General features: G+C 36.6%; 1 protein-coding gene across 2 annotated transcripts in view; it reads left to right on the top strand.

The window, feature by feature from the left end:
• The window catches only part of HSD17B4 (hydroxysteroid 17-beta dehydrogenase 4), a 133768-nt gene that overhangs the window by 19653 nt on the left and 88180 nt on the right, over positions 1-25935 (top strand). For both annotated transcript variants that reach the window (XM_086410731.1, XM_086410730.1), the window contains exons 3-10: positions 603-710; positions 11166-11225; positions 13055-13076; positions 13184-13230; positions 14721-14805; positions 15932-16119; positions 22822-22913; positions 25712-25736. In XM_086410731.1, the coding sequence (XP_086266857.1) occupies positions 603-710; positions 11166-11225; positions 13055-13076; positions 13184-13230; positions 14721-14805; positions 15932-16119; positions 22822-22913; positions 25712-25736 (627 nt within the window). The remainder of the gene's footprint in view (positions 1-602; positions 711-11165; positions 11226-13054; positions 13077-13183; positions 13231-14720; positions 14806-15931; positions 16120-22821; positions 22914-25711; positions 25737-25935) is intronic.

Below are 25935 nucleotides of genomic sequence, written 5' to 3'. Positions count from 1 at the left end.
TTACATATTGAAAAATTTCCTTCTTTTTTTAGAGGCTAAATAATAGTACATTGTATATATGTGCCACTTCTTTATCCATTTTGTCTGTCAGTTGATATTTAGATTGTTTGTACATCTTGGCTATCGTAATAGTGCTGCATTGAACACTGGAGTTCTCTTATCTCTTCAGTTCCTGATTTCAATTCAATCAAGTGGGATTGCTGGATCATATGGCAGTTCTATTTTTAATTTTTTTTGAAGGATGTCCATACTGTTTTCCTCTGTGTTTACTCTTAAAAGTGATCTTTTTTTCTTTTCCTTTTTTTTTTTTCTAAAAATGGGTTGAATCAGTCTTTTGCTTTCCAAAAGAGAAGCACTGCACAGTTAAAAGTTTCATGGCATGAACCTGTGTTTAAATATTTTCACTGCTTCATGTCTATATTTAAAAGCAAAGAGACATGTTTTGGAAGTACATATATCATGGTATCTTCAGTAGGATGGAAATACAGTAGGAGGGAATTAGGAAGATGACTGAAAACATATGCTAATAATATAGTTTCATTCCACCTCGTATTTTTTAATGTCTAGAACTGAATTCTTATTTGTTTATTTTTGCATTGCAGTGAATGACCTAGGAGGGGACTTCACAGGAGTTGGCAAAGGCTCCTTAGCTGCTGATAAGGTTGTTGAAGAAATAAGAAGGAAAGGTGGAAAAGCAGTGGCTAACTATGGTATGGTATTTGAGAGAATTATACTGTTTCTTTTATTTTTCCTCAACTAATTCTATTTCTCATGTTAATAAATCACTTAGCAAATATCTCAACATTCCAGTGTAATTATGAAATTAGATTTTATCTAAGTCTGCCAAAGATGTTTAGCAACAGATTTTATATGTGAGATTTTTTTTGATGTAGATTATTTCATAAGTCTGAATTTTATTCAGTTGTTTAGTGTTTTTAGTAAAGAGCACATGATATAACCAGTACATTACTGTAAATGTGGATATGAATATGCTCTTGTGACTGCACTGGGACTTGGTTGCAGCTTATGGGATCTCGTTTCCTGACTAGGGATTGAACCTGGGCCTTCTGCATTGGGAGCTTGGAGTCTTAGCCACTGGACCCTGAGGGAAGTCCTTACTCTTGTTTTTAAAAGCTAAAACATCTCTTATATTTCTACAGAATTACATTAAATTCTTAAAAAAAATTTTATATTTCTTAAAGTAATATAGCGTAAGAAGTGAAATGCCCCAATTCTGTACCCAGCTTTCGTATTCCATTCTGCATAGGAAATCATTGCTATATGTAACTTTCTTATCTTTATAAAACCTTAAGAGTCAAAAGTAGGCATTAAGAATAAAGAAAAAAGTCATGAAAAACAGCAAATACAGCCTTTGTGTTTGATACATTGATTCTAATATTACTTGTTTTGTTTTGTCTTAAATTAATTTATTTATTTTAATTGCAGGCTAATTACTTTACAATATTGTAGTGGTTTTTGCCATACATTGACAGAAATCAACCATGTCATGTATGGGTGAACATGTGTTCCCCATCCTGAACCCCCTTCCCACCTCACTCCCCATCCCATCCCTCAGGGTCATCCCAGTACACCAGCCCTGAGCACCCTGTCTCATGCATGGAACCTGAACTGGCGATCTGTTTTACATATGATAATATACATGTTTCAATGCTATTCTCTCAAATCCTCCCACCCTTGCCTTTTCCCACAGAGTCCAAAAGGCTTTATTATACATCTGTGTCTCTTTTGCTGTCTCACATATAGGGTCATTGTTACCATCTTTCTAAATTCCATATATATGTGTTAGTATGCTGTATTGGTGTTTTTCTTTCTGACTGACTTCACTCTGTATAATAGGCTCCAGTTTCATCCACCTCACTAGAACTGATTCAAATGCATTCTTTTTAATAGTTGGGTAATATTCCATTGTGTATATGTACCACAGCTTTCTTATCCATTCATCTGCTGATGGACATCTAGGTTGCTTCCATGTCCTGGCTATTGTAAACAGTGCTGCGATGAACATTGGGGTACATGTGTCTCTTTCAATTCTGGTTTCCTCGGTGTGTATGCCCAGCAGTGGGATTGCTGGGTCATATGGCAGTTCTGTTTCCAGTTTTGTAAAGAATCTCCACACTGTTCTCCATAGTGGCTGTACTAGTTTGCATTCCCACCAACAGTGTAAGAGGGTTCCCTTTTCTCCACACCTTCTCCAACATTTATTGTTCGTAGACTTTTTGATAGCAGCCATTTTGACTGGTGTGAGATGATACCTCATTGTGGTTTTGATTTGAATTTCTCTGATAATGAGTGATGTTGAATATTTTTTCATGTGTTTGTTAGCCATCTCTATGTCTTCTTTGGAGAAATGTCTGTTTAGTTCTTTGGCCCATTTTTTTGATTGGGTTGTTTGTTTTTCTGGTATTGAGCTGTATGAGCTGCTTGTATATTTTTTAGATTAATTCTTTGTCCATTGGTTCGTTTGCTATTATTTTCTCCCATTCTGAAGGCTGTCTTTTCACCTTGTTTATAGTTTCCTGCGTTGTGCAAAAGCTTTTAAGTTTAATTAGGTCCCATTTGTTTATTTTTGCTTTTATTTCCATTATTCTGGGAGGTGGGTCATAGAGGACCCTGCTGTGATTTATGTCAGAGAGTGTTTTGCCTATGTTTTCCTCTAGCAGTTTTATAGTTTCTGGTCTTACGTTTAGATCTTTAATCCATTTTGAGTTTATTTTTGTGTATGGTGTTAGAAAGTGTTCTAGTTTCATTCTTTTACAAGTGGTTGGCCAGTTTTCCCAGCACAACTTGTTAAAGAGATTGTCTTTTCTCCATTGTATATTCTTGCCTCCTTTGTCAAAGATAAAGGGTCCATAGGTGTTTGGATTTATCCCTGGGCTTTCTATCTTGTTCCATTGATTTATATTTCTGTCTTTGTGCCAGTACCATACTGTCTTGATGACTGTAGATTTGTAGTATAGCCTGAAGTTAGGCAGGTTGATTCCTCCAGTTCCATTCTTGTTTCTCAAGATTGCTTTGGTTTCTCAAGATTGCTTTGGCTGTTCGAGGCTTTTTGTATTTCCATACAAATTGTGAAATTATTTGTTCTAGTTCTCTGAAAAATACCATTGGTAGTTTGATAGGGATTGCATTGAATCTATAGATTGCTTTGGGTGGTATACTCATTTTCACTATATTGATTCTTCATATCCATGAACATGGTAACTTTCTCCTTCTATTTGTGTCATCTTTGATTTCTTTCATCAGTGTTTTATAGTTTTCTATACATAGGTCTTTTGTTTCTTTAGGTAGATTTATTCCTAAGTATTTTATTCTTTTCATTGCAATGGTGAATGAAATTGTTTCCTTAATTTCTCTTTCTGTTTTCTCATTGTTAGTGTATAGGAATGCAAGGGATTTCTGTGTATTAATTTTATATCCTGAAACTTTACTATATTTATTGATGAGATGCAGTAATTTTCTGGTGGAGTCTTTAGGGTTTTCTATATAGAGGATCATGTCATCTGCAAACAGTGATAGTTTTACTTCTTTTCCAGTATGGATTCCTTTTATTTCTTTTTCTTCTCAGATTGCTGTGGCCAAAACTTCCAAAACTATGTTGAATAGTAGTGGTGAGAGTGGGCACCCTTGTCTTGTTCCTGACTTTAGGGGAAATGCTTTCAATTTTTCACCATTGAGGATAATGTTTGCTGTGGGTTTATCATATATAGCTTTTATTATGTTGAGGTATGTTCCTTCTAATCCTGCTTTATCATAAATGGATGTTGAATTTTGTCAAAGGCTTTCTCTGCATCTATTGAGATAATCATATGGTTTTTATCTTTCAGTTTGTTAATGTGGTGTATCACATTGATTGATTTGTAGATATTAGAGAATCCTTGCATCCCTGGGATAAAGCCCACTTGGCCATGATGTATGATCTTTTTAATATGTTGCTGGCTTCTGTTTGCTAGAATTTAAGGATTTTTGCATCTGTGTTCATCAGTGATATTGGCCTGTAGTTTTCTTTTTTTGTGGCATCTTTGTCTGGTTTTGGTATTAGGGTGATGGTGGCCTCATAGAATGAGTTTGGAAGTTTACCTTCCTCTGCAGTTTTCTGGAAGACTTTGAGTAGGATAGGTGTTAGCTCTTCTCTAAATTTTTGGTAGAATTCAGCTGTGAAGTGGTCTGGTCCTGGGCTTTTGTTTGCTGGAAGATTTCTGATTACAGTTTTGATTTCCGTGCTTGTGATGGGTCTGTTAAGATTTTCTGTTTCTTTCTGGTTCAGTTTTAGAAAGTTATACTTTTCTAAGAATTTTTCCATTTCTTCCAAGTTGTCCATTTTATTGGCATATAGTTACTGATAGTAGTCTCTTATGATCCTTTGCATTTCTGTGTTGTCTGTTGTGATTTCTCCATTTTCATTTCTAATTTTGTTGATTTAATTCTTCTCCCTTTTTTCCTTCATGAGTCTGGCTAATGGTTTGTCTATTTTATTTATCTTCTCAAAGAACCAACTTTTAACTTTGTTGATTTTTGCTATGGTTTCGTTTCTTTTTCATTTATTTTTTCCCTAAGTTTTATGATTTTTTTCCTTATACTAGCCCTGGGGTTCTTCATTTTTTCCTTTTCTAGTTGCTTTAGGTGTAGAGTTAGGTTATTTATTTGATTTTTCTCTTGTTTCTTGAGATAAGCTTGTATTGTAATGAACCTTCCCCTTAGCACTGCTTTTACTGAGTCTCATAGGTTTTGGGTTGTGTTTTCATTTTCATTCGTTTTTATGCATATTTTGATTTCTTCTGTGATTTGTTGGTTATTCAGAATTGTGTTGGTTAGCCTCCATATGTTGGTATTTTTAATAGTTTTTTTTCCCTGTAGTTGACAGCTAATCTTAATGCATTGTGATCAGAAAAGGTGCTTGGAATGATTTCAGTTTTTTTAAATTTACCAATGCTCGATTTATGGCCCAGGATATGATCTATCCTGGAGAAGGTTCCGTGTGCACTTGAGAAAAAGATGAAATTCATTGTTTTGGGGTGAAATGTCCTATACATATCAGTTAGGTCTAACTGGTCCATTGTATCATTTAAAGTTTGTGTTTCCTTGCTAATTTTCAGTTTAGTTGATCTATCCATAGGTGTGAGTGGGGTATTAAAGTCTCCCACTATTATTGTGTTATTGTTAATTTCCCCTTTCACACTTGTTAGCATTTGTCTTACATATTGTGGTGCTCCTATGTTGGGTGCATATATATTTATAATTGTATATCTTCTTGGATTGATCCTTTGATCATTATGTAGTGTCCTTCTTTGCCTCTTTTCACAGCCTTTATTTCAAAGTCTATTTTATCTGATATGAATATTGCTACTCCTGCTTTCTTTTGGTCTCCATTTGCGTGAAATATCTTTTTTCAGCCCTTCATTTTCACTCTGTATGTGTCCCTTGTTTTGAGGTGGGTCTCTTTTAGACAGCATATATAGGAGTCTTGTTTTTTTATCCATTCAGCCAGTCTTTGTCTTTTGGTTGGGGCATTCACCCCATTTACATTTAAGGTAATTATTGATAAGTATGATCCTGTTGCTATTTACTTTGTTGTTTTGGGTTTGAGTTTATACAATTTTTTTGTGTTTCCTGTCTAGAGAAGATCCTTTAGCATTTGTTGGAGAGCTGATTTGGTGTTGCTGAATTCTCTGAGCTTTTGCTTGTCTGTAAAGCTTTTGATTTTTCCTTCATATTTGAATGAGATCCTTGCTGGGTACAGTGATCTGGGTTGTAGATTTTTCTCTTTTATCACTTTAAATATGTCCTGCCATTCCCTTCTGGCCTGAAGAGTTTCTATTGAAAGATCAGCTGAACAGCTGATCCTTATGGCAGTCCCCTTGTGTGTTATTTGTTGTTTTTCCCTTGCCTCTTTTAATATTTGTTCTTTGTGTTTGATCTTTGTTAATTTGATTAACGAATTGTCTTGGGGTTTTTTGCCTTGGGTTTATCCTGTTTGGGACTCTCCAAGTTTCTTGGACTTGGATGGCTATTTCCTTCCCCATTTTAGGGAAGTTTTCAACTATTATCTCCTCCAGTATTATCTTATGGCCTTTCTTTTTGTCTTCTGCGACTCCTGTGATTCGAATGTTGGGGCATTTGACATTGTCCTAGAGGTCTCTGACGTCCTCGTTTCTTTTAATGCTTTTTTTCTTTTTTCCTCTCTGCTTCATTTATTTCCAGCATTCTATCTTCCACCTCACTTATCCTATCTTCTGCCTCAGTTATTCTACTGTTGGTTCCCTCCAGAGTGTTTTTGATCTTTTATTGCATTATACATTATTGATTGACTCTTTTTTATTTCTCCTAGGTCTTTGTTAAACATTTTTTGCATCTTCTCTATCCTTGTCTCCAGACTATTTATCTGTAACTCCGTTTTGTTTTCAAGATTTTGGATCATTTTTACTATCATTATTCTGAATTCTTTTTCAGGTAGACTCCCTGTTTCCTCCTCTTTTGTTTGGTTTGGTGGGCATTTATCATGTTCCTTTACCTGCTGAGTATTTCTGTTCCTTTTCATCTTGTTTAGATTGCTGTGTTTGGGGTGGCCTTTCTGTAGGCTGAAAGTTTGTGGTTCCTCTTTATTGTGGAGGTTCCTCCCTGTGGGGGAATTGGACGAGTGAGTTGTCTAGGTTTCCTGGTTAGGGAAGCTTGTGTCCATGTTCTGGTGGGTGGAGCTGGATCTCTTCTCTCTGGAGTGCAATGAAGTGTTCAGTAGTGAGTTTTGAGGTGTCTGTGGGTTTGGTGTGACTTTTGGCAGCCTGTATATTAAAGCTCAGGGGCAGAAGGGGCGTGGCCGCCGTGCAGGGGGAGGGCGCTGGGAGGAGCGGCCGCGGCTTGGCGCTTAATAAAAAAATAAAATAAAATAAAGCTCAGGGCTATGTTCCTGTGTTGCTGGAGAATTAGCATGGTATGTCTTGCTCTGGAACTTGTTGGCTCTTGGGTGGGGCTTGGTTTCAGTGTAGGTGTGGAGGCTTTTGGATGAGCTCTTATCTTTTTTTTTAAAATTTTATTTTATTTTTAAACTTTACATAATTGTATTAGTTTTGCCAAATATCAAAATGAATCCGCCACAGGTATACATGTGTTCCCCTTATCTTTTTTTTTTTTTTCCCCCTTATCTTTTAATGTTCCCTGGAGTCAGGAGTTTTCTGGTGTTCTCAGGTTTTGGACTTAAGCCTCCTGCCTCTGGTTTTCAGTCTTATTCTTACAGTAGTCTCAAGACTTCTCCATCCATACAGTACCGATGATAAAACATCTAGGTTAATGGAGAAAAGATTCTCCACAGTGAGGGACACCCAGAGAGGTTCACAGAGTTACATGGAGAAGAGAAGAGGGAGGAGGGAGATAGAGGTGACCAGGAGGAGAAGAGGGGGAATCAAAAAGGGAGAGAGCAGTTTAGCCAGTAATCAAATCCCTGTGTGCTCTCCACAGCTTGGAACACCCAGAAAGGTTCACGGGGTTCCATAGAGAAGAGAACAGGGAGGAAGGAGATATAGGTGACCAGGAGGAGAGGAGGGGGAGTCAAAAGGAGAGAGACAGATCTAGCCAGTAATCAGTTCCCTAAGTGTTCTCCATAGCCCAGAATACCCAAAGAGACTCACAGAGTTGGGTAGAGAAGAGAAGGGGGAGGGAGGAGGCAGAGGTGACCGGTTGGGTAGAGAAGAGAAGGGGGAGGGAGGAGACAGAGGTGACTGGGGGGAGAAAAGGAGAGTCAAAAGAGGGAGAGAGCAATCAAGCCAGTAATCTCGCTCCCAAGTAAAAATGGGTACTGAAGATTAGATTCTGAAAGGTACAAAATTGGTAACAAATACCAAAAAGCAAAGATTAAAAATCTAGAGTAGAGGTTAGGTTCTCAAAAATACAATATTAAAAAAACAAAACACAAAAATTATAAAAAGTATATATGAAATTTGCTTTAAAAAAGGGTCTTTTTTTTTTTTTGCAAGGTAATAGGTTATAAAAATGAAAATTAAATGAGTAATAAAGGACTTAAAAATTTTTTAAATGGTAATAGTAAAATACATCTAGGAATTTCTCTGGAGCTGTTGCAGGCAGTGTAGGGCCAGTTCAGTTTCAGATAGTTCCTTGTTCCAGCTTATACTTCTCAAGGTCTATAGGCCCCTTCCAGTGTAGTCAGTGCTAACTACAGGGTTTTAATCTGTTGCACCTGTCACTTCCAAAACGGTTCCCTCTGTTTATTTTGGCTTCTTCTGTTTGCAAGTCTCTTCAGTGTCTAATTTCCGCCCTGACACAAGGGGGCGAAGGTGGTCACTTATTTAGGCTCACTTTTTCGGTTGTGCTGTGGGGAGGGAGGAGCAATGCAAACAAATATCACTGGCGTGTGTGGGGAGTGCTCACAGTGTTTCGGCCACACTGGGTTTGCTCCCGCTCACAGCGTGTGTGCTTTCCCGGTCTATACTGCTCAGGCTCCAGATTGCTCTTCAGAACTGTCTAAAGCAGGCCTTGGGTTATGTGCACTTCCCAGGTCTAAGCCGCTCAGGTTCAGGTTCTCGGGTACTCCACAAAGGCACACTCGGTTGGGCCTGCGTTTTGTGCCCTTCCCAGGTCCCAGCAGCTCAGGTGACCAGGTGCTTGGCAAGTGCACTCTCCCCAGGTGTGTGGTGCGTCTTATCACCTCCCCGTCCCAGCTGCTTGGTTTCCTGAGTGTCCAGTGGGAGCATGTCTCAGGTGTGCTGTGTGTGTCCTCTGGGGAGCTGATCTCTGGCTGCCACCCTCCTGGCGGATGTCAGCCATCCAGGATCCCAGGAAGACTTGGTTAACGACTGGGAGCCTGCTCACAGTTTGGTAGAGGATGCCCTTTTCTGGCTCTGGCTGTCGCCTGCCTGCCTCTCTGCCTCCAGTGGGGGATGGGCCCTTCCGCAGTGGGCTAGCTCTCCTCTGGTATTCGCTCAGTCCTTTGTTCCGTGAGTGGGCTGGCAGTGCCTTAGGTTAGAGCTTTTCACAGGAAAGTTCTCTCTCTCTCTCTTTTTTTCCTCTCTCTCTGGCTATCCCACAGTTTGGGTTGCTATCTCATGTTAGCTTCCTCAGATTGTCCTCAGGGCATTCAGGCCCAGTCCTTACCCTAAGCAATGCAGCCTGCGCCTCCTGCTTGCTGGTGGCAGATGCGAGCTCCTGCGCTACTTCTCCACTGGGAGTTGTGGTTAGGCATGTAATCTGTGGGTTTTATTTATTTGTTTATTTATTTTCCCTCCTGGTTATGTTGCCCTCTGAGATTCCAAAACTCCCCCACAGACCCACCAGTGTGAGGGTTTCCTGGTGTTTGGAAACTTCTCCTCTTTCATGACTCCCTCCCCGGGATGGGTCTCTGTCCCTAACTCTTTTGTCTCTCTTTTTATCTTTTATATTTTGTCCTCCCTCCTTTTGAAGACAATGGCTGCCTTTCTGGGTGCCTGGTGTCCTCTGCCAGCGTCCAGAAGTTGTTTTGTGGAATTTGCTCAGTGTTCAAATGATCTTTCAATGAATTTGTGGGGAAGAAAGTGGTCTCCCTGTCCTATTCCTCTGCCATCTTAGGACCATCTGATTCTAATAGTATTTGTAAGGAATCTTCTTGAATAGATTTACTTTTAAAAAGCTAGTGTTTAGTGACTTTTCTGCAAATTAGATTGTTTTTGTGGGCCAGGAAGAAAATTAAATTGCCTGTGTCTTTATTTTGAAATTTTAGAGGAAAGAAGATAGGATATGGTTTGTTTTTTGTGCTCAAGGGAATAATGAGACAGATATTTTAGTATCTTATTTCTGCTTTGAGAGTCTAGAAAAGTGTTTTCATCTTTAGAAAAAAATTCTGGGGTTTTAGAACCTAATTTTTAAAGATTAAAATTTCAGACTCTTCTCTCCACCCCTCAGTTTTGATATACAAAGTATAATAGTCAGGATTCAGTCAGGAAAACAGAAGCCCCTCTTGGTTTTCCCAGAGTGAAGGGTTTTATACAGAGAGTTAGAGACTTACCATTGGAAGGTCTGGGCTGGTGCATGTCAGTGAGACTGTAGGAGACCGTCTCAGCCTGTGGCGGGTGGTTCTCAAGAGCCTGCCTGCATGTGCTGCCAGTGTCACGTCTGCAGCTCCTCATGAGACTGCCTGCCCTGCAGTCTCCTGCTTTTCTACCTTTTAAGTGAGTGTCTCTTTTTGGAGGATCTAACTCAGGACTGTATGGGCCTCAGAGAAGGGCCCTGGCTCCTCCTGTGACTGCAGAGAAAGTAGAAACACTAGTGATGTTGAGTTGACAGCTGACCATTTGAGACACAGCTCTGGTGATATCAGCCCTTCTCCTGGGCTGATTAGCAGAAAATAACAAGGCCATAATATTTCATTGAGCTTTGCCTTTTGTGGTTAGTATTATATTATAAAAACAGGCTTCCTTAGTGGCTCAGTGGTAAAGAATCCACCTGCAATGCACGAGACATGGGTTTGATACCTGCGTTGGGAAGATCCCCTGGAGGAGGAAATGGCAACCCACTCTAGTATCCTTGCCTGGGAAATCCCATGGACAGAGGAACCTGGTGGGTTCCGCGGGGTCTCAAGAGTCGGACACAGCTTAGCAACTAAGCAACAACAACATTACAAAAACAATAGGTTTGTTTTCCAAATGTAGTCATAGACTTGGCCATGCTTTTTCCAATTAAATAACTCCTCTTTCCCTCCCTCTCAAATTCTCATTTGCATCCTTAAGTAGAAGTCCTATGTGACAACTTAAAATTCAATAGCAATGAAATAGTAATCATTTGTCATCCTAGCCACATTTCAAGTGCCCAGTAGCCACATGTGGTTCATGGCTACTGTATTAGACAGTGCAGAAATAGGGACATTTCATTTTCATAAGACAAAGCTCTATTAGACAGTGCTGTCTTTGATCTTATTTGTCAAACGCTTGTTATTTACCCAGCTCCTTTTTTTTTTTTTTGGTAGGTTAAAGAATTGTCTTAGGAACAAAATTTCTTTTGTAATGTAGATATCTATAGTTTGTATGTGCCTACAATATAAATGTATTTTTCCTGGATATGAATTCTGTTGAATGAATTGTATCTGTCATGTACTCTGATCCACAGAATTTAGAAGTCATTTGTGAAGATTCTTACTGAAGTTTTGTCCTAATTTTCCTTTCCTTCAGATTCAGTGGAGGAAGGGGAGAAGATTGTGAAGACAGCACTGGATGCTTTTGGAAGAATAGGTGATGTTTCTTTTCATTTATGGTGCTCACAGAGCAGCTTCTACCTTTCTAATGAATTATTTTTTATTTTACTTTTGTTTGCTAAAAACTCTTTCTTGGTAATCAAATTTTTAGATTTGTTTTAAAATTTAATTTTTTAGCATATGCTGATCTTATTCCACAAAGGGCTTGAGGTGACAGTTTGTATGCGTGTATGTGTTGAATTGGTTGTTTGTTTTTTGTATTTTAAGGGCTTTTAGAAAAACTTAAAAGCATTCTCTAAGTTTCTTTTTATAGTAATTTAATCATATCCCCAATATATAAAAGTACATATATAATATACAATAATTTACATGATTATATAAGTAATAACTATTAAAGATATTATAATAATTTAATCATACCCTCAATATTGGGGATATGATTATATATGTATATCAGAAAGAAAGAACGAAAGAGAAGTCTCTCAGTCGTGTCCAACTCTTTGTGACCCCATTGACTGTAGCCTACCAGGCTCCTCCATCCATGGGATTTTCCAGGCATGTATATCAGCTGCTAAGTCACTTCAGTCGTGTCTGACTCTGTGCGACTCCATAGACGGCAGCCCACCAGGCTCCCCTGTCCCTGGGATTCTCCAGGCGAGAACAATGGAGTAGGTTGCCATTTCCTTCTCCAGTGCATGAAAGTGAAAAGTGAAAGGGAAGTCGCTCAGTCGTGTCTGACTTTTTGGAACCCCATGGACGGTAGCCCACCAGGCTCCTCCGTCCATGGGATTTTCCAGGCAAGAGTACTGGAGTGGGGTGCCATTTCCTTCTCCATGTATATCAGAGGTATGATTAAATTATTATAACACTTATTTAATAGTTACTAAGTAATTATAGGGGCATCCCTGGTGGCTCAGATGGTAAAACATCTGCCTGCAATATGGGAGACCTGGGATCGATCCCTAGGTTGGGAAGATCCCCTGGAGAAGGAAATGGCAACCCACTCCAGTACTCTTGCCTGGAGTGATTCTGTATCTTGCAAATTAAGATGAATTATATAAAAGTTCATTTTTAAGAAATATTTCAATATATTGTTTAATCTTCCTAATTTAATCCCAAACATTGTAAAAGGTTATTGAATTACTGGAGGAACTGCCCAACATGTTTCTAGTCTGAAAAACGGTGATTTTTATAGTTTGAATGTGTTCACCTTCCCTTTTTTTGGTCTACCATATATATTTTTTCTAGCTATGTTTGGTTGAGTTTGTGTGAGACATGTTTACATATTGTCTGACACAGGGATAGAAGCCCTAAAGATTTGAAGTCATAAAATGAAGATAGCCACAAGATGATGGTTGAACCTTAAAAAACAATCCCTTTCTTTTTATAGTGAGGATGCAATTGTGTATTCATATAGGCTGTCATTTTCTAATTCTAATGGTTTCGCTTTTAACTTTTCATTGGCAAGGAAAATTTTTAAAAATTTTTAACTTTCCCTGTGAATTTCGAAGTTGCTTGAGGGATGGCTTATGATTACTGCTGAGTTCTAAGAACTTAAGTTATGTGACTGCTAATTCTGTAAATAAATTCATAGAATTTTGGCAGAAGGTAGAGATGGAAAAATCTAAAAAATTTTTAGATATGTAGGTTTGAAAGGAAAGCACTAATATAATGTGATTCTTATGCTTTTGTGAACCAGATTTTTTTTGCTATAGGTATAAAATTTTGTTTTGCTAGCACTTGTTGCTTATTATATCTACTTACCCATGGGGAGAAAAACACTTTTGAAAGAAATGTGAGTTTTAAGCAAATGTAAATAAAAATGCTTGCTTTTATATATGTGACTTGTATGTTTTTATATTGTAGATATTGTGATCAACAATGCTGGGTGAGTATTTCTTTTTTCATTTCCAATAAAGTAATGTATTTGCAAAGTTTTTTTTTTATTTTTAGTGTTTACTTTCTTGTCTCAACAAATATAATATCAATTTTTAGGATTCTGAGGGACCGTTCATTTAGTAGAATAAGTGATGAAGACTGGGGTAAGATGTTTTAATATTCTCTATGGAACATACTTATCCATTTAGCTGTCTAATACTTGATGCACTTACACACTTAAGGAAAATCTTGCTTCTTCCTATTCTTCCTTCTACTAATGTAAGTGATGAATAAGCTTTATGACTGAAAATGATGAACATTTGGGAGTAACCTTTTTTTAAACTTCAAAAAATTAAAAAAAATTAAAATCTGTTGGCAAAAGTTATCTAAAAAGTTTTTGTGCTTTTCGTCTTTTTTTTTTTTGTCTCTGAGAGATTGTCAGCATTTTCTTGCAGTATTGTTCTTCTTAACAGCCTTTTATGTGTTTGTCTGGCTGTATAATTGTTATTTCAACAGCAAGAGAAGGCTGTGGAAGAGTGAGGCACTAAAAAAGATGGAAATCTGAGAACTGGGTGGGAAAAGTCTAGATATAATTTTGAAACTTCTAATAAGTAGGAAAATTTTTCATTAGGAATGTCATGTTGGAAAAATTGAGTTTAGATAGTGAACAGTCACTGTTATGAAAATGTTTTTCCATATTTTCTCTCTTTTGCCCTTACTTTCATTAGCTACCAGAACTAAAACAATCTGAGACAGTGGCAGACGTAGTAACTGAGGTGAATTATGTCCTTGTTTATAGAGTGTGTTTCTGGGAAAGATTGCCAGAAGTCCTTTCAGAAGAAGCAAGCTATCTCTGTGACGTAGAATTAAGCAAAGACAGGCTTTTAGTTTTCCCTTCCCTTGTAATAACTGAGTAAAGGAGAAGCTGAGAAAGACAAGTTTTGTTGGCAAAGGAGACTTACCTTGGTGCTTTGCTTTGCGCTCTGATGGGCTGCAGTGGCTTCATCAGGTTAAAATTAAATCTAGAGTTGTCTATCTGAGTCATCCTCCAAGTTTTCTGTTCATTAGATTGCCATTTCTAAAAGCAGGCGTCTCTTTCTCTCTTTTTCCCTCTTTGCCTCCCCCTATTTCCTCCATCTCTTCCACTCTTTCCCCCAACTCTTAACTCATTTAGTAAACCCTGGTAAAAATAGGGATTAAGGGATATTATGAACATTTTATAAACATTTCTTGATGATAAAGTGGATGATTTTTGATTATGCTTTAATTGATGCTTGTGTTGAGTCCCAATTTACTTATGTAGATTTATTGGGTGTTTGTATTAATGAATTTTTGTATAAAATAGGCATATACTAAAGATTACATTGTATTTAGATGTGTGTACAGGCATCATATTTAGATGGTATTGTATTTGTGATAAAGTTGCAATAATTGAATCATAATTTATAGGCAAAATATATATGAATTATTGATTGGATATATAATTGAGACTACAGCAAAAATGATCACTCAGAGTACAATGTGACAGTAGTTGATTTTGAATGCTAGGTATAAAAAAGAATATCTTTGTATAAGTAAATCATTGCTAATGTTGATTCTGAGATATGTCTATCTAATTTTTGACAACATTCATGATAAAAATTTCTTGTTTCAGACAAAATCCAGAGAGTTCATTTGCGGGGCTCATTCCTGGTGACCCGGGCAGCATGGGATCACATGAAGAAACAGAAGTTTGGAAGGTAGAGTTGTATGTGGGTGTCAAGGGAGATTGGAGATGTTGTATGTGGGTTCTTGTGTATGGAGGAAAAAAATTGCTTTGATATTGAAAAATATACCTCCAGATATGCACAGGTTTTTTAAATATAGTTTTGGCACATGCTTCCCCATTAAATTGGCATCAGTCACAGATCAGCTGAGCTGGACAACTTTGTATTTCTTTTTACCTCCTACTTTTCATTATTAATGATTTTCCTGCCATTTTCTGATATTTTAGCAGTACAAACATGGAGGATTCAGCTGTGCTTTATTCCCTAACCAAAATATCATTTTGTGTGTTCAGTGACCAACTGGGGAGAGATGAGTGGTTGGCATTGCTCAGACATGAGTTAGTCTTTATTGACCAGGAATGGTAGGACTCTTACAGTTGCATCTGTGTGACTCAGATGTGACAGACCTAGTAAGTGGATCCATGCACTCTAATGTAAAGGCTATTCTTATTTTTTTTTTAAAGGCTATTCTTATAACTTAGGGTTCACATACATCTACTAGAAGTAAATTGCTTGTGATGTATTTTCTTATTGGAGACTTCTGGTGTATCCTGATATTAGCAGTTTCTTAAAGTAGATAAAATGATTTACTTTACTTGTTCTACTAAGTAGAGTAAGATTAGGTCACATTTTCAGATGGTATTGTTTTAATATGAGACATTTAATATTATCCAGACAGGGAAAGGAGCAAAGTAATGAGGACTAAAGAATTAGGATTTCATGATCTAATATTTCTTACTAAGATTTTGACTTGTCAATTGGCAGTTTATTTTTTGTTTGTAAATACTTATTGTTGTTTTCAGTAGATAATGAATATATATTCGTACACTTGAATTCATTTGTTCCTGACCAGGGATCCTTTTTTTTTTCTTTTTATGGGATTCTTCTTAAAACAATAAAATCTTATAGTTGAATTTTGAGAAATTACTTTTCTCATTAATTTAGGTATATGAATTGTGACTTTAAGAACCTAATGCCAGTTTACAGAGTTTCTTTTGACAGGTATAATAGTAATGAAAAAGAAAAAAAAAGCGCTTAGAGTCGCAACATTATTAAAACGTAGAAAAGATGATGTTGAGAGATTGATTTGTCTTTTTAGAATCATCATGACTTCATCAGCTTCAGGAATATATGGCAACTTTGGCCAAGCAAATTATTGTGCTGCAAAACTGGGTCTTCTGGGCCTTTCAAACTGTCTTGCAGTGGAAGGCAAGAAAAACAACATTCACTGTAACACTATTGCCCCTACTGCTGGATCACGGATGACCCAAAGCATTTTGCCTGAAGGTAAGTTTAAATTTTTCAGTGCTGTTCTCCACATATCTGTGTGGAGTGAACTTTGCCGAAGTATTTAATTTTTTGAGTAACTAAAAAATTTATTTTCAATTTAAAAAAGCATGATGTGTAATTTGCATTCATTATATAAAATTTAGGAAAGCACAAACAGGAAAAATAAAAAAATGACCCATAATTTTAACACACTGAGATAAACTTTCTCTTTGTATACGTAGACATACATATTTTTTTAACAGAATGAAGTAATAGCATTCTTACTGTTTTGTAATAATTATTTTAAAAAATTGATGTAAAAATTAACAGATTGTTTTTTAGAATGATTTATAGAAGAATTGATCAGATAGTAAAGAGAGTGCTCGTGTATTCCTCCTCCCACACAGTTACCCATATTTTTAACATCCTATGTCAGAGTGCTACATTTGTTACAACTGATGACCAGTACTGATCCCTTCTTACTGGGTTGGCCAAAAAGTTTGTTTCGGTTTTTCCATACCATCTGATGGAGAAACCAGAGTGAACTTCTTGGCCAACCCAGTATTACCTACAGTTTACTTTAGGGCTCATTCTTTAGGTTGTCCAATCACATAGGTTTTCACAAATGTGTAGTGTTATGTACCCACCATCACAGATCATACAGAATGGTTTCACTTCCTGGAAAATCCCCCATGTTCCATCTCTTCATCCCTCTCCTCTTTCTCCCAAATGTCTGAGAGGATTGAAGCTAGTTTCTTTTTATCACTGAGTAATATTGCATGGTATGGAAGTACCTCAGTTTGCTTATTCATTCACCTATCAAGAAATATTTTATTTCCAATTTTTGACAATTATGAATAAAGCTTCTGTGAACATTTATGTGCAGACTTTTGTGTGGGTGAAGTTTTCAACTCATTTTGTTAAATATTAAGGAGGATAATTGCTGGATTGTATGGTAAGACTAGCTTAGTAAGAAATTTCCAACCATCTTCCAAAATGACTGTATCATGCTTCGTTGCCGCTGGCTGTCTGTGAGAGATCTTGTTGCTCCACATCTTGGCCAGAATTTATTATTGTCAGTCTTTTGCATTTTAGTTCTTCTAGTAGGTAAGGTATTTCACTGTTTTAATTTTCAGTTCCCTAATGACACATGATGTACATTTTTTCCTGTGCTTCTTTGCCATTTATTTGTCTTTTTTGGTGATGTATCTGTTCATATCTTTTGCCCATTTTTAAATTGGATTCTTTGTTTTCTTATTGTTGAGTTTTAAGAGTTCCCTGCAGATTTTGGAAACAAGTTCTTTTTCAGATAAGTGTTTTGCGAAATATTTTTTCCCAATCTGTAACATGTTTTTTAAATTCTCTTAATCTCTTTCACTTTTGAAGCATAATTTCACTGCTACAGAATTCTGGGTTGGTAATTTTTTTCTTTCAGCCTTTGAAATATTTCACTCCACTCTTCTGTTGCTAACATGGTTTTTGAAAGAGAGTTTGACATAATTCTATCCTTGTTTCTTTATGCATAAGGTGTATTTTTTCCCCTTTGTATTCCTCCAAGGTTTTCTCCTTGTTTTTCTGCAGTTTGAATATAGTATGCATAATAAGAGGTGTAGATTTTTGGCTGTATGCTACTTGATATCCTCTGAGGTTCCTGGATCTATGGTTGGTACCTGTCATTAACTTTGGAAAATTCTCAGCCATCAGTGCTTCAACTATTTCTTCTTCCTTTTCTTTTTTCTTTTTTTATTCCATTTCTGGTATTCCCATTATGCCTGTTTATCTTTTATAATTATACAATACCACAGTTCTTTGATATTCTGTTCCCCCTCTTTTTTTCCTTCTTTTTTCTCTTTGTATTTCATTTCAATTTGGGAAGTTTCTGTTAACATATATTCAGGCTTACTGATTCTTCTTTTCATTTCAGAATGTTACATTGCTTTTTAGCATTTCCTTTTGATTTTTTTCCAAAGCATTTCCTTCTGTCTGCTTATAGTAGTTACCTGTTCTTATAAATTGTCCACTGTTTTCCCTTAGAGCCCTCAGCATGTTAATTACAGTTATTTTAAATTCCTGGTTTGATAATTCCAAAATCTCTGCTATATTTGAGGCTATATCTCTGGTTTGTTGTTCTGCTTTGTTTTGTTTTTTTTGGCTGCACTGTGTGGCATGTGGGATCTTGGTTTCCTAATCAGGAACTGAACTCATGCCTTCTGTAGTGAAAGTGCAGAGTCTTAACCACTGAACTGCCAGGGAAGTCTGTTGAGGCTGGTTCTCATGCTTGCTTTGTCTCTTCAGCCTGTACTTTTCCTGTCTTTTAGCAGGCTTTGAAATTGTTGCTGAAAACTGAACATGATGTGTTGAGGGAGTAGATAGGAAGTGTGGTAAATTGAACTTTATTGTGAGGTTTTATGTTTGTCTGGCCAGGAGTTAGATTGTGTTTATTGGTTGTTGTAGCTGTTGGAGTCAGAGACTACATTTTCCTCTTTGTCCTTGTTTTTGGGTACCCTGTTGTCTTTGGGTTTCCTTAGATACTCTTTGTTAAAGAGTGTGTATGTTTGCAGCAGTTGTAATCTGCTGTTGTTATACTGGAGTCCTGTTGAAGTGACTGTAAATTAATGGGAGGGGGTGTGTTCTCTAATCTTATAATTACATCTTCATTTTTTTTAGAAGATCAAAGCCCCTTTACACTGACTTTTAGAAGAGTTTCTTAGCCCTGCTCCCTAACCCCCTTATTTGAGACAGGAGACTAGAGGGGCTTCACTAGTCTAATTGAAGCTCTGATACTTTCCCTTAAGGATAGGCCTTTGTTAAGGAGAATAGAATGCTCTGGGCATATTTAAAAATGCTTTTATTTTATTGACTTATTTTCTTACCCTCTCCCGTTTTCTCTGTGATATTTCAAAGCAAATCTCAGGCATTACTTCTCACCTAATATATACTTGGAAATGTGTCTCTCTAACAGATACGGACATTATAACCACAATGCCAATATCACACTAAAATAATTCACTAACATTGTCTAATACTAAGTTTATATTAAAGCTTCCTAGTTACCTAAAAGGAGAAGGCAATGGCACCCCACTCCAGTACTCTTGCCTGGAAAATCCCATGGATGGAGGATAAGCTAAGAGTTGGACACGACTGAGCGACTTCACTTTCACTTTTCACTTTCATGTATTGGAGAAGGAAATGGAAATCCACTCCATTATTCTTGCCTGGAGAATCCCAGGGACAGAGGAGCCTGGTGGGCTGCCATCTATGGGGTAGCACAAGAGTTGGACAGGACTGAAGCGACTTAGCGGTAGCAGTTACCTAAAAAGTATCTTCTTAGAGTTAGTTCATTCTACAAGGATCTAAACAAAGCCCACAGGCATTTTGTTACTGTGAGGTCTGTGTGTGTGTGTGCACTCAATTGCTCAGTCATGTCTGACCCTTTGCTACCCCATGGACTATAGCCCACCAGGCTCCTCTCTCCATGGAATTTTCTAGGCAAGAGTCCTGGAGTGGGTTGCCATTTCCTACTCCAGGGAATCTTCCTGACCCAGGGATAGAGCCCACATCTCTTGTGTCTCCAGCATTGGCAGGCAGATCTTTTTAGAGTTGGTTTATTCCCCAAAGATCTAAACAGAGCCCATAGGCATTTTGTTATTGTATCTCTTAAGTTTCATTTAACATGTAATAGTTCATTCTCCTTTTTAAAAAAGTGCCAATTATTTGTTGAAGAAACTACCAGTTCACCTATTCTATAGACTGTTCCTCATTCTTGATTTGAATTGCCCTTGCCCTTCTCTCGAAAATCAGCTGATCACATATGTGGAAGTCTATTTCTGGATTCTCTGTTCTGCTGTATTGGTCTATGGGCCTGTCCTTTTACTAATACCATGATGTTTTGATTACTATAGTTTTAGAGTAAGTCTTAAAATCAGGTAATAGGAGTCTGCCAACTTTATTTTTTGAAAACATGAAACATAAATTTTTAAATTAAAAAATTTAAATGTATGATCGAGAGCCAATGCTGATTTCAGTCAGTTCAGTTCAGTTCAGTCGCTCAGTCGTGTCTGACTCTTTGCGACTCCATGGACTGCAGCACGCCAAGTATCCCTGTCCATCATCAACTCCCAGAGTTTACTCAAACTCACGTCCATTGAGTCAGTGATGCCATCCAACCATCTCATCCTCTGTTGTCCCCTTCTCCTCCCACCTTCAATCTTCCCAGCTCCCACCTTCAATCTTCAATAAATGCTGATTTATTTGGTTATATAATAAATAGAATACTTGACTGGTGCAAAACTGGGTGTAGTTTCTGATACTCCTGGCTTTAACATATGTTTTAAAAAGAAAGCATCTGTAATACTTTAAAAGTAGCTTCTGTGAAACAGTACAAAACAATTGATGAGTGAAATTATTTTAAAATTAGCTGCTTCATGAAAGTGAATGAAAGTGAAAGTGAAAGTCGCTCAGTCGTGTCTGACTCTTTGCAACCCCATGGATTATACAGTCCATGGACTTCTCCGGGCCAGAATACTGGAGTTGGTAGCCTTTCCCTTCTTCAGGGGATCTTCCCAACCCAGGGATTGAACCCAGGTCTCCTGCATTGCAGGCGGATTCTTACCAGCTGAGCCATAAGGGAAGCCCAAGAATACTGGAGTGGGTAGCCTATCCCTTCATGGAATACAAATGCTTATTCACAGGACCATTTTACTTTCTGCATTTGAGCTACCATTCATTTTAGAACTTGCTGGCTTTTTCTAAGAGCTGTGCCTAACCAGTTTGCTTTAGTGTTGAATAGTTATTTGTACCTGAGATCTAATTTTTTTCTTTTTCCTTGTCAACATGGCCATTTAAAAAAGTCCCTTATTTAAAAAACTCTCTATACTCTCATATCTTATTGAAGGAATTCTTGTTAAAGAACTAGATTATATGAAGAAGAGATACAATTCACTTTTTTCTCCCTTTTAAGTATATACACATATATATATATGCACAACAGTTACATACATATGCACAACAGCTTAGGTTACTGGTAAGAAATAAAGCATCAAAATGTAATCATAGTCATGAACTTGCTGCTCAACCCAAGAACTGAAACATTACTTGCATCTAACTTTATACCTTCTATTCCTCTGCTTCATGCCAAGAGATAACCACTATTGAGATTTTAATGCTTATCATTTCTTTGCTAGATTTCTACCTTAGTCACTTTTTGCCATCAGCTGTAGATTTTCTTGGGAAAGCAGCAAGTCTTCAAGAAAATATTGAAAACTATAGCTTTTAAATTCGCTTTCCTTTGAGAATGTAATTTCCATTAATTTGGACAGGTCTGTACCTCTAGAGAAGTTAAGTCAATGTTTAATGTAGTGTCTTTACATCCACCAAACTCTATTGAAAGATATTGGGAGAATAAGATCTACTTTAGACAAATAGCTTAATCTTTCTAGACTGTTTTCTCTTCTGTAAAAGAAGAGAATTATTGTAGGTCATTTTTAAAAGACACTTTAGATTCTAAATTTTTATTTAAAATTTTGATACCTATTACTTTTTTATAGTTTAGAAAAAGCCAAAAATTTATTTTGCCTCAGTGTTTTTTTCCTCTTCTTCTGAAATATTCACTTACAGGCTATCAAAGGGATTATTTGTTAAAGAACCAGGTGTTCTGAGTAGTGTGTGGAGACATCTGAAATTTCATTTTCCCCTTTGAAATATATTTGATCAATGGAAAGTCATATATGTAACTTACATGTTTGTTACATAAAATGAGACATAGTCTTAGGATGAATACCCATGATCTTCCCAAGTTGTATGAGTTATTTACTGCTTTGTAATATATTACTTCAAATTTTTGGATTAAAAGAAGTATATATTATCTCACAGTTTCTGGGGTCAGGAATACCATAAAGTGAAAGATTTTTAGAGCTGCTGTTTCATTTACAGGGACTGTAAATGTCATCTTTGTCACTTCAAAATGTAAAACTGTATTTTGTCATTTCACAATTAAAATTTGAGTCTTTAAAGTTTATAAGCTGTGTTAACAAATTACATCTCTTTTGAACCTTGGAACAACTTGGTAGAATGAGCAGGCAAAGCATTTTGACTGCCATCTTACAGATGCAGACACATGCCCTTGAGAGTTGAGTGACGTTCTCAGTGCCCTAAGTTGCCCGTGTGGCAGGGCCGGCAGTAAAATGCAGGTGGTGTTCATGCTCCTCTGTAGCACCTTCTGCCTGTTAAGTTGCTCACAGAAGGTGTGCAGCAGGAAGATATTTCCTACCCTTTGTGACTCATCAGTAATGGCTGCACGGTCCATTTTACATCATTATCTTACTGTCATTACACTTGTCAGGACTCTTTTATAGTTTTCTAGCTCCTGGGAGAGCAAAATAGTTTTATGAATAGCTGGTATCTAAGTTCCTTATGCTGTGTATGCCTTTGCTCACCAGTCTTCGCTGAGACAGCTTTAACTTGTCTTCTAAACAGAACGTTGCTGACCTTGGAAAGGTACGTCTGATGCTTTCTGTGTTAGAAACCTGAAAGTCTCCATTGGGATGAAAAGATTCTTCTATTAGATGTTAATACTAATTAGTTTTGAAAATTTTATTTTTTTTCTTATTTAAAAAGTCTCTGAATCTATAATTTATAAGTAAGGAATTTTTAGAAAGTAAAGTAATTGATGGAATATGTATATATTCTTGTTTGTAAGGATTGTTTTGCTGTTTATTTCAGACCTTGTGGAAGCCCTAAAGCCGGATTACGTGGCACCCCTGGTCCTTTGGCTTTGCCATGAGAGTTGTGAAGAAAACGGTGGCTTGTTTGAGGTATTCCGCACCTTTCTACTTTCTCCTAAAGTAATATTTGTATAATAAAATATAAACAAAGATTCAAAAATTCATATTTTTCAATTGTTTATGCCTGTAAAAATCTATATCAGTTAATATCACTTATATGTTTTTTTAATATTATGTCTATGTCATAATTAAGGAACAAGTATGACTGCTATCCTTTTTTGAGAAAGTAACAGCAACTTGTAAATTCTGCTTTTCCCTAGTTATTTTTTTCTGATGTTATTGTCAGATGAAAGATTGTGATTGGTATGATGTATTTAGTCATACAATCTTATTTTTTTGATATTGAGATATTGAGTAATTTTGATATTGAGATATTGAGTAATAAAGTGAAAGGGTAGAACTGATGGTTTAAAGTCAGCCAGGTTGTATTTTGATTTCTTGCTCTGGTAATTGCTGACTCTCTGGAGTAATGTACAGATTAATCTCTCTGAGTTTAGTTTTCTTGGGGTTTTGCTGTGAGAACTGGAAATCATATTTTTAAACTCTTAGTATACATAGCATTCACCCTTTAATTTTAACTATTATATCAGTATAGCAGGAATTCAGTCTGGGTATATAGATCAGTAAACATAACTTATTAGTTGTATTGACTTTAAAAAGAAACTTTTCTATTTTTCCCTGTTGCAAAGCTTTATAAATGTTATAAGAATAAAAACCACACATAATCACACCATCCAGTGAGATCCAGTTTTCATTTTATAGTCAAAATCCCTTCAGATTTCTTTATGCTGCCATATATATAAATGTGTGTGTGTATACATATATATTTTTTGTTTGTTTGTGCCTGCAGCATATAGGATCTTAGTTCCCTAACCAGGGATTGAACCCATGCCCCCTGCATTGGGAGTGCAATGTCTTAACCACAGGCCTGCCACAAAAGTCCCTGTATTTTTGAGTCCTCATTTGAGTTTGATCTTTTTTTCTTTTCTAGCATGAGCTGTTATGTTTTAGATCATCCTCCTTTGTTTGAGTCTCTGTGGTAATATAATAATAAACCTATTGTATGTGGAAATATATGACTCCAAAACTATTTCTTGGTAGCAAAATAACCTGGCTCAGTTTGAAATTAATGATATATTAGTCGGATTTATTTGAATGAAAAGCTGTTTAGTAAGTGAAAAGCAGTCTATACAGGTCTAAGCAGAGGTGGGTACCTCCACTGTCTTAATCACTGTCATAACTGATTGTGAATTGTGAAAATTAAAGGTGGAAGGAACTTTATGACTCTAGGTTTATAGAAGATAAGATTTAATAATATGAAGCCATGTGGAGCTCCAAATTTGGCCTGCCTGTCTTATCATCATATTAAGGTAGTTTTAAAAATCTATTTGCTTTTTATGTTTATATTTGTTATTAATTCTGTGAACAAAAATAATGTATGCTTTTTTTAGAAAACTTCAAATATGCAGGGGAATATATAGAAGAAAATAAAATCATCCACATTACCACTATCCAGAGATTGTTCCTATTCATATTTTTATGTATATTCTCTCCCAGTCTTTTATTAGATGTGCATTTTACATGGGTAGTCTCTTTTTTTAGATATGCATTTTACATACACACTCATCCATACACAGATAATTAGGATAATGCTGAGTGAAGTTTTATATGTTATTGCTTTATTTTACTACATCATGGACATTTTTAGCAAGGGACACTGGGTATGCAAAATTGAGTACAAAATACGTAAGAGTGGTGTGTAATATCCTGACTTAAACCTCGAATGTAAGTTGCCACTTCGTTTGCAAAGTTTTGATAAATATCTAGAATGGCAGAGATGTTTTGGGTCAATTGGAGGTATTGTTTCTTAGCACCTGAGACGAGTTCGCAGCTTGTGGCTTCACTCCCCAAGTGTGTTAAAAGATGATGTTTTTCTTGCCTGTTATCAGTGCCATGCCACTGACAGCATCAAGGCTGATTGGCCTATTAATATATATAAAGGAAAGGATGATTAAAAGGCACACTCTTGAACCTAGAGCCACTGAGAAGTGTGTTGTTTGCTGATAATATCTTCTTCTCTTATATGCATTGGAACACTGTAGTTGTGGTGTTTGAAGATAGGACAAAAAGGTTTCCTTCCATCAGACATTTTCTTCTGAGGATTTCCTTGAATGACTTTTGGAAAAAATACCATCTTTCTGCATGGTGATTAATGTATTTGGTCATTTGCCTTATCTATATATAAAGGTGTTTCATTAAAATGACTATGTAGTTCATTAAGTCAAATGCTGGTTTTGTTTTTTGTTAACTTTTCATTTATTTATTTGTTTATTTTTATTTTTTTTTCATTTATTTATTTTTATTCATTAAGTCTTTGTAGAGGGACATGTATTTCAAGTGATGCGCTGGGCACATTTGGTATTTATATTGTTTAACCTTCATAGTTACCTCATGGAGAGTGTATTATTATCCTGATTTTACATAAGTGGAATCTTGGGTATAGGGAAGTCAGATAGTTTGACCAGGATTGCACAGAAGAACTGGTATCACACCCTGCAGAGTCATGCTTACTACATATATTTCTACTGTAGGTGCTACTTAAGTTTTCTACTTTGATAGCATAAATAGTGCAGAGTCATGTGGGCCAGTGGGCTTTAGTAGATCTGTAGGTTTGGTAGATTTAGCTTTTTTAGGAGATTTAGCATTTTTTTTCATCCATTGTCATCTAGCATTCTGATACTCTTAAATAGCTGTCTGTTTTTTTTAATTTTGAAAATTCTATTAGTTCCACATTAGATGGTATAACTTTTTCCCCCTCTTTTTGGTAGGTTGGAGCAGGATGGATTGGAAAATGTAAGTGTCTTTTGATTTTTGATTTGCTGTACATTATTTCCATATTTTTAAACCTGTCTTTCCAGTTAGAGCTGTCAAATGTCTAACCATGGGATCTAGTGCACGCATAATAACTCAAACATCGTTATAGCACACACGTCTTCTAAATAAAGGAAGTTGTCCTGCACGCCTGTGGCATTTCAGGGATCTTTTCAATTTT

This window comes from Bos grunniens, chromosome 7 (genome assembly GCF_055505025.1).
Source record: "Bos grunniens cultivar Pamir isolate PY7600 chromosome 7, Bosgru_T2T1.0, whole genome shotgun sequence".
Classification (NCBI taxonomy): domain Eukaryota; kingdom Metazoa; phylum Chordata; class Mammalia; order Artiodactyla; family Bovidae; genus Bos; species Bos grunniens.
Note: the sequence above shows the minus strand (reverse complement) of the source record. Positions and strands in the feature narration are given on the sequence as shown.